The 11,227-nt window shown below is 44.9% G+C and overlaps 1 protein-coding gene across 1 annotated transcript in view; it reads right to left on the reverse strand.

Annotated features, from left to right (window-relative positions):
* The window catches only part of UBXN11 (UBX domain protein 11), a 65,455-nt gene extending 54,728 nt beyond the window's left edge, over window positions 1-10,727 (reverse strand). The window contains exons 1-6 of the mRNA XM_068269218.1: window positions 10,449-10,727; window positions 10,320-10,360; window positions 1,013-1,072; window positions 805-905; window positions 677-734; window positions 523-602 (exon numbers count right to left, since the gene is read on the reverse strand). Coding sequence (XP_068125319.1) covers window positions 523-602; window positions 677-734; window positions 805-905; window positions 1,013-1,072; window positions 10,320-10,360; window positions 10,449-10,639 — 531 coding nt within the window. The 5' untranslated portion in view covers window positions 10,640-10,727. The remainder of the gene's footprint in view (window positions 1-522; window positions 603-676; window positions 735-804; window positions 906-1,012; window positions 1,073-10,319; window positions 10,361-10,448) is intronic.
* Window positions 10,728-11,227: the final 500 nt, after the last annotated feature.

Genomic DNA, 11,227 nt, shown 5'->3' on the forward strand with positions numbered 1-11,227 from the left:
GCAAGCTTACAACGCAACGCGCCCAAAAAGTGGCAACGCAGCGTTACCGTCGCATACAGCAGATACAGTAAAAAATACAGGCAATGAAAAGTATGCTTCCAAGTCATTACTGAGCATGTGCAAACAGTCCAACGCAGCTAATAACGTGTATAACGCACTGCATGCAGTACTTTTACTTAACGTGCAGCGTTAGTCAGCAACGCAACGTGTGCACTGTGAACAGGGCATTGATTTTTCATTGCAGTGAGTTATTCTGCGTTAAATGCTGTTTTAACGCGCGACTTTAACGTCCCACTGTGAACTTAGCCAGACTGTACTGTGAATAGTAACACGCCTGGTAAAATGTACTTGTTGCTGTCTGCACGCATAAATGTTACCAGCCATTAGAGACTACACTCCCATATTTCAGTCAGGGCTGAAGCTTTAGCAAGCACTGGTATTTCTACATAGTCTGGTTAATTGTGGACTAGATCATTCATATTTCACAGCATCCTTCTACTCATTTGCAACTCTAATACTGACCTCCATATCTAAAACTCTTTTCTGTAGCTCCTGACATCTTCCCTCCAGTTCTCGAACTTGATGGTCTGGAGATGAATGGCCTGAAAGGTAAATTTGTTAATTGTGATCTGCAGAACTACTTCTGAGGTCACACAATATGAGGATAGCCACCTACCTGCCTTCTGCTTTTGTAGCATTGTGAGCTTCTGCTTAAGGGTGGCAATCTCTTGGTCCTAAAAGAACATTTGCATTAAATATCCTCAGTCTTTCTATTTACATTACTCAAGAGTTCTGACCTCTGACCTTCATTTGGATTTCCTGTGCCTGAATATGTACTCTTGCTTCTAATTCACTTATTCTTTTTACAGTTGTGCTTAACAAATCGAAATCACTAGGAACAGAACCTAAAGCAGTAAAACACAGCCACGTCAAGCTTACTGCAATACTGTTTACATCTGTCATGCAACATCTTCGTTTTTGATTCTGTACAACTGACACCCAATACACTGACCTTGGTCCTTCCGAAATGAGTTGCTGCCTTTCTCTTGAGGGAAGGATGATGCATTTGACACTAAGAAGAGAAAATAGCAAACAGTTTTTTGTAACCCATAAGACTGATTAAATCATTGCGTGATTTTAAAGGCTAAATCTGTCTAAAAAACATACTATAGTTTCAGCTGGGAATGAGAATGCAGAAACACCCACCACCAGCAAGCTACATTTTTCAGCATCAATTAAACTCCAAGAATGAATGTACTCTGTCATGTGGTTCAATAATGTGTGGCCACTGATCTCCCACCGCTCCTGCACCATCCTCTCACACAGAGATTCCCCGAACATATCCAATCACACTTTTGATAAACAGCCCAGGTCTCCCCCATGTTTTGTATACCACTGGACCTGTGTTGTGTGTTGCAGGCTCACCTCCTGTGTCCCACGTCCTTTCTCCATGGCCGCCGGGGGCACCTGTACCACGTGACCCCGCTGCATGTACTGACATCAGTGCACTACACAATTTTCGTAGGGGACTAGTTATCAAAGGTACAACTACTATACAGTATCTGGATCCTCTGTGACCACTGCATGTGCTCCTGTCACACATCCAGTTCACATTCATCCCGTGGGTCTTTAACTCCTTCAGTCACTGACTCCAACAGAAAATATGACTAACCAGACCTGTAAAAAGCAGATATATGTTCGGAGCTGTAGAATATCAGGACACAGCGATTATAACTCAGAATCTAGCCACCTTAATTCATACAACTCAGCCCCACACAGACCACCCTACTGTGCTGGTTGGAGTTCTCTTTTAAAGAGACTCTGTAACAAAAATGTTAGCAGTATTTCTCCTATCCTGCAAGTTCCTAAGGCTGTTCCATTGTGCTCTGGCTTACTGCAGCACTTTCTACTTGCACCATCTCTGTAATAAATCAACTTATCTTTCCCCTGTCGGATTTGTCGGCTGTGTCTGGAAGGCTGCCAACTCTTCAGTAATGTGAACAAGTTAACTCCTTCCAAGCCCCTCCAGTGCTCCTGTGATGATTATTCCTCACAGACAATTGTCCCTGCTCTCACTGTCAGCTTGTCTGCTATCTGTGAGGCTGATAAACACAGACTGATAAACTGAACAAAGAATAGCTGGCTGAGGAGAAAGCTGCCTGACTCCAGGCTCTAAAAACACAGCTTGTCATGCTTCATTGACACAGAGCTCTTTCAAAACTTGCACATAACCTCTGGAGACTGAATTCAATGTGTAACTCACTGAATTCTCTGTGTACTCACTGTGTATTAACTGAGTTCACTGCTCTGCTGATGTACTTCCTGTTTTGGTGGCCATCTTTTCTGTTTACAAAACAGTTTATAAAATAGTTTTTTTTACCATCTTTATTGCTGCAGAGAGCAGCAAAAATATTACAGAGGGGGCTAGGAGATGACCCCAAATATGCAGGGCTGTTTGTTTATACTTCATTTTGTGAATACAGATTCTCTTTAAAGGACTTACGAGCACAAACCAGTAAATAAATGTCTTTACCTGTATGAAGTTGTAAGGCACGGAGGACGCCATCCGCACCCTCCGTGCAGCTCCGCCGGGTCCCCGCTGCCTTTGCTCCCCCCGGCCGGAACCCGACCCCACAGCCCGGGTCGGGCTCTCCTTCCTCCTCAAATATGGCCGCCGGAGGAGGCCACGGCTGCGCAGTCCGCACCGACGCAAGTGCGGCTGCGCAGCTCTAGGGCCTCCCTCCCCGATCCACGCTACGTAGCGTGGATCAGGGAGGGAAGCCCTAGAGCTGCGCAGCGGCACTCGCGTCGGTGCGGACTGCGCAGCCGTGGCCTCCTCCGGCGGCCATATTTGAGGAGGAAGGAGAGCCCGACCCGGGCTGTGGGGTCGGGGTCCGGCCGGGGGGAGCAAAGGCAGCGGGGACCCGGCGGAGCTGCACGGAGGGTGCGGATGGCGTCCTCCGTGCCTTACAACTTCATACAGGTAAAGACATTTTTTTACTGGTTTGGGCTCGTAAGTCCTTTAAGTACTGCAAATCCACCTGCTTATTTCATAGCAAAAGATCTGTCAGGAGACAGATATGACATAAAATAATCACACTAGTGAAGAGGACCAATTTTAGTTCTGTACCACAGTTTTGCAATAAAAGGAGCAAAGTGATTCTGGTGGTAGGCAGAGTTTGCTTTGTCACACAAGACAGAATGTGTGTGCGCAAAAGTGGCTAATGCCACATGACACGTGACAGTGGATTGTGGGGGGTTAAAAAAGTTATACTGTAGCTGCATTTGCAGTAGTAAAGTGTCTGAGTCTGTCAAACGTTTCTTGATATTTTTTAGTTTCAAAGCTTTTTATAGACTATAAAGTAATTTAACTGAGTATAAAAATATTGCAGTAGGAGACCCCACATAAGGGGAAATTCACATTATTGTTCAGAAGGGTTTAACCAATTAAACAAGGTCAAACGTCATAACATTATACAAAGAGCTCGTAGAGAACAAGACACAGAATAGCAAACATTATGCAATCAGACAGATAATAAGCTTGATTCACAAAGCCGTGCAAACTGTTTAGCACGGGTGTGCTAAACAGTTAGCACGTGAAGTGCCGTTCGCAGACTTTTGCGCGCGCAAAGTGCCACGATTCGCGCGATCGCGGACTTTTGCGCAAAAGTCCGCAATCACGCAAATCGCGGCACTTTGCGCGCACAAAAGTCCACGAATGGCACTTCACGTGCTAACTGTTTAGCACACCCGTGCTAAACAGTTTGCACGGCTTTGTGAATCAAGCCCTATGAGCGCAGACTGTAAGAAGGAACTTAAAGCGGATCCGAGATGAAAAACTAACTATAACAAGTAACTTGTCTATATATCTTATGTAAAGTTTAGATAGTTTAAACAGCGAATCTAGCTGCAAACAGCTTTAATAGAATATGGTTATTTCTTCCTGTAATACAATGACAACAGCCATGTTGTTTGTAAACATTACACAGAGGCAGGCTTATCTGCACCATCAGCACTCAGACCAGGGGCGCCTCTAGCCTTCTTGTCACTCCAGGCAAGAAATCCTGTGGCGCCCCCCCCATAAAAAAATAAAACAAAAATCATATACATTATAGAACACTTCACACATGATATAAGCCATCAGAGAAGGATAACTATGAAACGGGGCCCTAGGCAAGATAACACTTTGCCCTCCACTGATGGTCACCTGGCTTATTTAGTTAGATTTGGTGGGGGCTAGCAACCACCAGGCCCCTAAACTCTCTCTAGACCCTAGGCAGCTGCCTAAGTTTGCCTTGTGGATGATCAGCATTGTATGCCATACAGCACATGCTGCCAGTATGCACCTCAAATACAGCATCCACACTACAAGTTCCAATGGCAGTCACATTGCAAGATTGGATTATCAAGCAAGACATTCTTACTTTCAAAATAATTTTTCACAAACATTATGAGATATGCAAATATGTTACCACCTGTTAGGGTAGGACTAGAGTGGGTATATCATGACATTGAAGGGCTGATATGGTAAGGTGGTTTAAGGCCCAGTGCACACCGAGCAGTTTTAGCAGCGATCCGCCAACCGCATTTGTCTGTGAAAACGCTTGGCTAATGTATTTCCATGGGATGGTGCACACCAGCGGTTTAAGGTTTTTAGCAAACCACAAACGTGCCTCCTGCTGCACATTTGCGGTTTGCAGAAGCGATTCTGCCTCAATGTAAAGTATAGGAAAAATGCAAACCGCTCTGAAAAACGCTAGATCAGAGCAGTTTTCCAGGCGTATTTGTTACAGAAGCTGTTCAGTAACAGCTTTTACTGTAACAGTATTTGTAATCTGCTTCACAAAAATGCTCGGCATGTTTAGAAAATGTCTCCAAACATGCCTAGAATCGCTCTGAAATCTGCTCCAAAAACCGCTAGCATTTTGAGGATCTGCTAGCGGTCTTGGTGTGCACTGGGCCTAATAGTTTGATTCATAATCCATTCTGGAGATAAGCACAGTGTGTTTGTAGTGTAAGTGATACAAGAGAAGAGAAGTAGAATGGAGGGAGGAAGGGTAGTAGAGGGTCAGAATTGATGACATGGATGAGCAGATATCTATGAGTAGAATAGAGGCTCAGTGGGTACCACTACTGCATTTTAGTGCTGAGTCCTAGGCTTGAACATTGGCCAGGGCAAAATCTGCATGGAGTTTCTGTCTTCAGACACTTCAGACATTTCCTGCATCCTAAAAAACATACTAATAAGTCAACTGGTTTACCCCAAAACAATCCTATATTGAAAATATTAGACTATAACTATGGTAGGGTTAGACTGTGAGCTCCTCTGAGGACAGTCAGTGACATGACTATGTACTCTGTAAAGTGCTTCAGGAGATGTCAGTGCTATATAAATAAACAATAATAATATGGTAGGACATTATACTATGACTATGGTAGGGTTAGATTGTGAGCTCCTCTGAGGACAGTCAGTGACATGACTATGTACTCTGTAAAGTGCTTCAGGAGATGTCAGTGCTATATAAATAAATAATAATAATATGGTAGGACATTAGACTATGACTATGGTAGGGTTAGATTGTGAGCTCCTCTGAGGACAGTCAGTGACATGACTACGTACTCTGTAAAGTGCTTCAGGAGATGTCAGTGCTATATAAATAAATAATAATAATATGGTAGGACATTAGACTATGACTATGGTAGGGTTAGATTGTGAGCTCCTCTGAGGACAGTCAGTGACATCACTATGTACTCTCTACAGTGTTTCAGAAGATGTCGGTGCTATATAAATACATAATAATAATATGGTAGGACATTAGACTATGACTATGGTAGGATTAGATTGTGAGCTCCTCTGGGGACAGTCAGTGACATGACTATGTACTCTGTAAAGTGGTGCAGAAGATGTCAGTGCTATATAAATACATAATAATAATATGGTAGGACATTAGACTATGACTATGGTAGGATTAGATTGTGAGCTCCTCTGAGGACAGTCAGTGACATGACTATGTACTCTGTAAAGTGCTGCAGAAGATGTCAGTGCTATATAAATACATGATAATAATATGGTCGGACATTACAGTTTGACTATGGTAGGGATGAAATTGTAAGCTCCAGTGAGCAGTCAGTGACATGACTATGTACTCTGTAAAGTGCTGAAGATGTCAGTGCTACATAAATACACAATAATAGTTCCAAATGCTACTGGCTCCCCTGAAGAGTGCTCAGACTAGTTTACATAGTTGTGCACATTGTTCCCCAAGTAGCAGTTGTTTGGTCAGGAAGACAGTGGGAGAGGGAGCATGAGCAGAGGGTGAGGGCAAGCAAAGTTAAGCTCCACACTCACCACAGTGACTGCAACAACACAGGAAGATGGATCCAGCGAGGTGCCCCTCATGACAAGCGTCCAGCGATTCATCTTCCTGCCAGCGGGTATATGAGATGTCACGTGACATTACAGGACGGGCGCGAACGAGAAGTCAAGCGACCTCAGTACTTTACTTGATCCTCAGTGACGGTCACTTTTCACCACACAACGCTAAGCGATGTCATGACATCGTGTAAATGACTACTTGTCGCTCAAAAAAAAAATTGATGAACATCGGGAAAATCGTTGGAAAAATCGTGAGGTGGTACATAGCATTAGAGAGAGGGCAAACAGACAGCATTAATGGAAATACATTATTATGCCATCTTCAATTATAAGTAGTGATGGATGTAATTACACACATTGCTTACATGTCCATCATCATTGTTTGAGCTTTAGATGCTGCCCTCCTATTCACTCACACACAATGAAAGACAAAACCTGCAACCCCCACTGTGTCCATTACACACTTCAAACACTGTCCTGTTGAATTCATGGAGAAGTGCAGGCTGTGTAGGGGAGAGGATCAGATGATCCTACCGCTCCATAGCTAGTCATGGCGATCCTCCTGACATCTAGACATGCAGACATTCTAGCAGAGCACACAGCTGTCTGCAGAGTTTACTGTTTGTTTGTTTGTCTCACTCCCTCTGCAGACTCAGTAACATTTGGGGGTAGGGCGAGGTCCCTGTCTCCTCTGTGGAGGGGCAGAGAACAGCTATAAGCCAGACACCTTCTTCTTAGGGAGTATCTATAATTCTGAACTCTGAATGATTCTTTAGTGACTTAGCAGAAGGCTATTTGTGAAAAGAGCAGAGTAACCAAGCAGCTCAGGGTGACCCAAGCTACTAGGAATGTATAGGGGGATAAAAGGAACCAAATGCCCTCCTACTAAAAAAGCAAAGCTTGGTGTAATTTGCCTTCTTTAAACAGAAGGAAATCTTTTTCTCTTCAGTCCCTTACAACGGTCTTTCAGGACAGGAATTTTTATTTCCCCTTGGACTGACAGTAATTTATTGCGCCTTCCCCATCAAAGCGGCTCCAAGCCGCTGCCTGGGTGGTCAGTAGGTAAAGGCGCCCCTGACTCAGACTGAAAAAACCTAATCCTCCCTCCTCCCCTCTGCCTCTGAAATCTCTGGCTAGAAATACCTCCGCCTCCTCCTGCCCAGACTGAGCTCCCATGAGCCCTTGCTACTGCCAAGGATCTCTGAAAAACTGGACAGGGCTTGTTTAGTTTATAGGGAATTAGAGTATTAAAACAAAAACAAAAAAGTATTTGGCTTGAGTAATGCCCTATAAACAATAGGAAAGGAACACAATTATGCAATGAGTAAAAGTTCATCTCGGATCCACTTTAATGTGTGCCAAACAGTAATGGTGCATACACACGAGGTACGGCTGTCGCCACAACCACGTGGCACGCGCGTTGCGGCGACAGGTCACCCGTGTGTATGAAGCACGTGCCCCGAACCGTCGCCCGTCGGAGCTGTCGCCAGGCGATTGACATGTTCAATTGCCGGCTACAGCTGTCGCCGCAACTTCGCCGCAACTGTCGCTGGTCCCATGTGTGTATGCGGGCTAGCGACAGGAGACATACGCGAGTGAATGGAGCATCCGGCCGGGGGATGCTCCATTCACAAACAGCTTCAGCCGCGTCTCTGCCTTTCTGGCGAGACGTGTGGACAGCTGTCGCTCCCTGTTCGCGTGCACGCATGCAACGGGGGACAATTGTCCCCCATGTGTATGTAGCTTTAGAGAAAAGGTCAAGCTGAGGTAACCAAGGAGCAAAGGCCTAAAATGTCCACGTACGTTAGCCAAGGCTGCCAGGTTTTCATTAAAAACCTCCATGTTGTCATTAACCACTGCCAACAGCCTTTCTGCTATAAGAATATCAGAAAGTATCGAAACAGTCAGGTCCACTGAGAAAGCAGGCTGTTTCCACTGCCTGGCAATATGAAGCCTAGCCACCTTTGCTATATGCTGTGCCAGTCTATATGTCTAGGATGCTTCCAACCCTTGGGCTTATCACCCGAAAGAAGTATCCAAGGATCTGGCAACAAGGTAATTTCAAAAACAGAACTCATAAGGGCAGTGATTTCAGCCCAGTAAAACCAAACTCTAGGTCAAAACCACCAAATGTGTGCAAAGGTACCCACCTGGCAGCAATTTCGTAAGCAAAGACTGGAGGTGGATGGTAACAATTTGTGGAGCCTAGAAGATGTAAGGTATGTGCGAAGCAGGACTTTCATATTCGTTTCGATGTAGGACTGATATTTTTAATTTCTCCGAGCAGTCAGATAACCTGAAGTTGAAGTTCTAAGATTTAAGGTGCCCACACACTATGAGACATTCCTTGAATGATTCGATCACTGTGATAGATTCTGCCAAAAACTGTTGCCCAAACATGTTGCACGATTGCAATTTAGATCCATTTCCAGCAGAAATCGACCAACATTACTGATCAGGCAGGCAGACAGGAAGCTTTGCTGCTGGTCAATCGGGGGCAGTGGAGCAGTGGTATCTATGCAGGGGGGGACGAGGACACTAGAGCCAGTGACACATCACCTCTGGAAATGTAGTGAAAATAACATACTATTATTAATAAAACCGCTTTTTTTTTTCTTTACAATACCCATTTATAATTTATTTCGTCAGTGTTTGACCATTGTAAAATATTTCCTCTCCCTGATTTACAGTCTGAAACTTATCACAGGTGGTGTGACAACTTAAGTCCTGGCAGGTGAATTTTGCGGAATGTTTGTTTATTAAGAGTTCACTACACAGAGGGAGGTACTACTTGCTTTGCAGTTGGAAACAGCTGTTATTTCCCACAATGCTATGACCTGACATCACACTGTGGAAGAGGTTTCACCACAATATCGCCATACAGATGTACCTGACGATCTATTTGAGAAAAGTAAAGATTTCTTATGGGAAAGGAGGTATCGGTTACTGATTGGGATACATTTTAATCCTGGGGTGGGACCCACTAGAGCACTTTTGGATCGCTAACCGGCGAATCACGGGTCCTGATACATTTTTGGAGTGATTGCTGTCCAATACAAAATATACATGTGCTGCAAAATCACTTTTAAATTGCTTTCCAAAAGCGATTTTGCAGCATTTTGGGGGCCGATTGTGTTAAGTTTAAAGTTTATTATACTTATTTTGTGCCCTGATGTCCACCTCCTGCCAGTAGCCTCGCCCCTAGCAGAAAAGGCCACAGGTGATTCTCTGATTGGAGCTAGAGAAACATCTATGACCTCTTCTGCTGGGGTCGGGACTATGGGGCACCAGGTAAGTATAATAAACTTTATTCAAACAGGGGGGAAAATGCAAATCAGAAGCGCTGTGTAGTTTCCTCATACATCGCTTCCAAATGCAGGGCCAGGGAATCATGGTAATGCTGCTCTCCCCGGGGCCCTATGTAGAGTATTAGCACTGAAGCACTCTGACACTCACCTCTCCAGCCGATGCGCTACTTCCTCTGTGCTGCACTCATCTCCAGATGCCTGGAGTGACCCTGTGTACCAGCAGTGAACATGACTGCATACATGCCACTGTTTCACTATGGGCACTGGGAAGGAGTGCGCCAGCTGAAGAGGTGAGAGTAAGAGCTCTTTGCTGCCACTGGGAGAGCAGCATTAGCAGAAGAAAGACCAGGTGGAGCAGCAGTAATTCATTTTTAATAGATTTTATGCTGAAATCTATTAAAAATCAATGTGCAGTACAGGCCAATAATAGATCCCTCTCTGATCAGATGTTGATCAGAGAGGGCTCTATCTTTTGGGCATGTCAGGAGAAAGTCTGCCAGTGCATGGCTGGCTTTAGAAACTGGAAGTAAACCTGTCTGAATACATTTACGTACTGTAACGTTGTCAAAATGAATACCCTAAGAATAGTTTTTAATATTCTGATAAAGATTTGTTGCATGAAAGAAGGAGCTCACCTAAGTAACCATGCCGGTCTCTAAACGGTGCTGCTCTTTTCCTGCCACGAAAATAAATATTACATTGACAGCCACAAAGCAAACACACAGTTTCATTAGGAGGGGAGGGGGGGGGGGGGCTGGAGTTACCCAGGTCTGGTTAGCTCTGGGGGCGGCAGCCGATCCCTTGGGGTCGTCTGATCAGAGTGTAATATCTCCGCATAGTCATGTGACTGAGTCCTGCCCTCTCCGGGCCTCCCGTGATCCATGCTGTGAGCGTTCTGCCCCGGGAGGGTCCTTATTCTACGGGGCCGTCCCAATGTTACCAGAGGGCCACTCATGCTGCGCTACGGAGCTGACATACTGTTTACACTCGGTAACCAGGAGACTAGTACATCCGGTGAGCAGCAGAGGCGGGCACAACTGTGATAAACACAACAGAGAAGCTTGTTGTTCAGCTTCCAGACTCCAGTGTGTTATGTTGTCTATGCAGACTGGCCAAGGGGCAGATCCCTCCCCCCGGCGGCGCCGCTCATAAGGCTGGTGCAGTGTTTGGTGATTTGCTTTCAGGCTAGCTGGGGCAAATTAGAGGGCAGGCAAGCTGTAAATGTATACAGCATGGGGCAGAGCAGAGGCCTCCTGCATGGTCCATAGAAAAAAAGTTTGCTCTCTCACCATTGTAAAGACTGTATGTGAACAGCTAATAAAAGTTTTCGACAGTCCCTCAACTCCAGGAGGGCTGCCTGTGAACTTGTGGGAGAGATTGTCAGGGACATGACCAGGGTAGGGCTCTAATTGAGCTGACCTTCATAATTACCGTAACATAAGCTATGACACCCAATTGGAGTTATAAGGCCACAGCTTTATTACAGTGTTAACATTAAACATTAGTTGAGCTGTGACAGCGAAACATTGAAATAAAAAGATGA

Source organism: Hyperolius riggenbachi, chromosome 2 (genome assembly GCF_040937935.1).
Source record: "Hyperolius riggenbachi isolate aHypRig1 chromosome 2, aHypRig1.pri, whole genome shotgun sequence".
In the NCBI taxonomy this organism is placed as follows: domain Eukaryota; kingdom Metazoa; phylum Chordata; class Amphibia; order Anura; family Hyperoliidae; genus Hyperolius; species Hyperolius riggenbachi.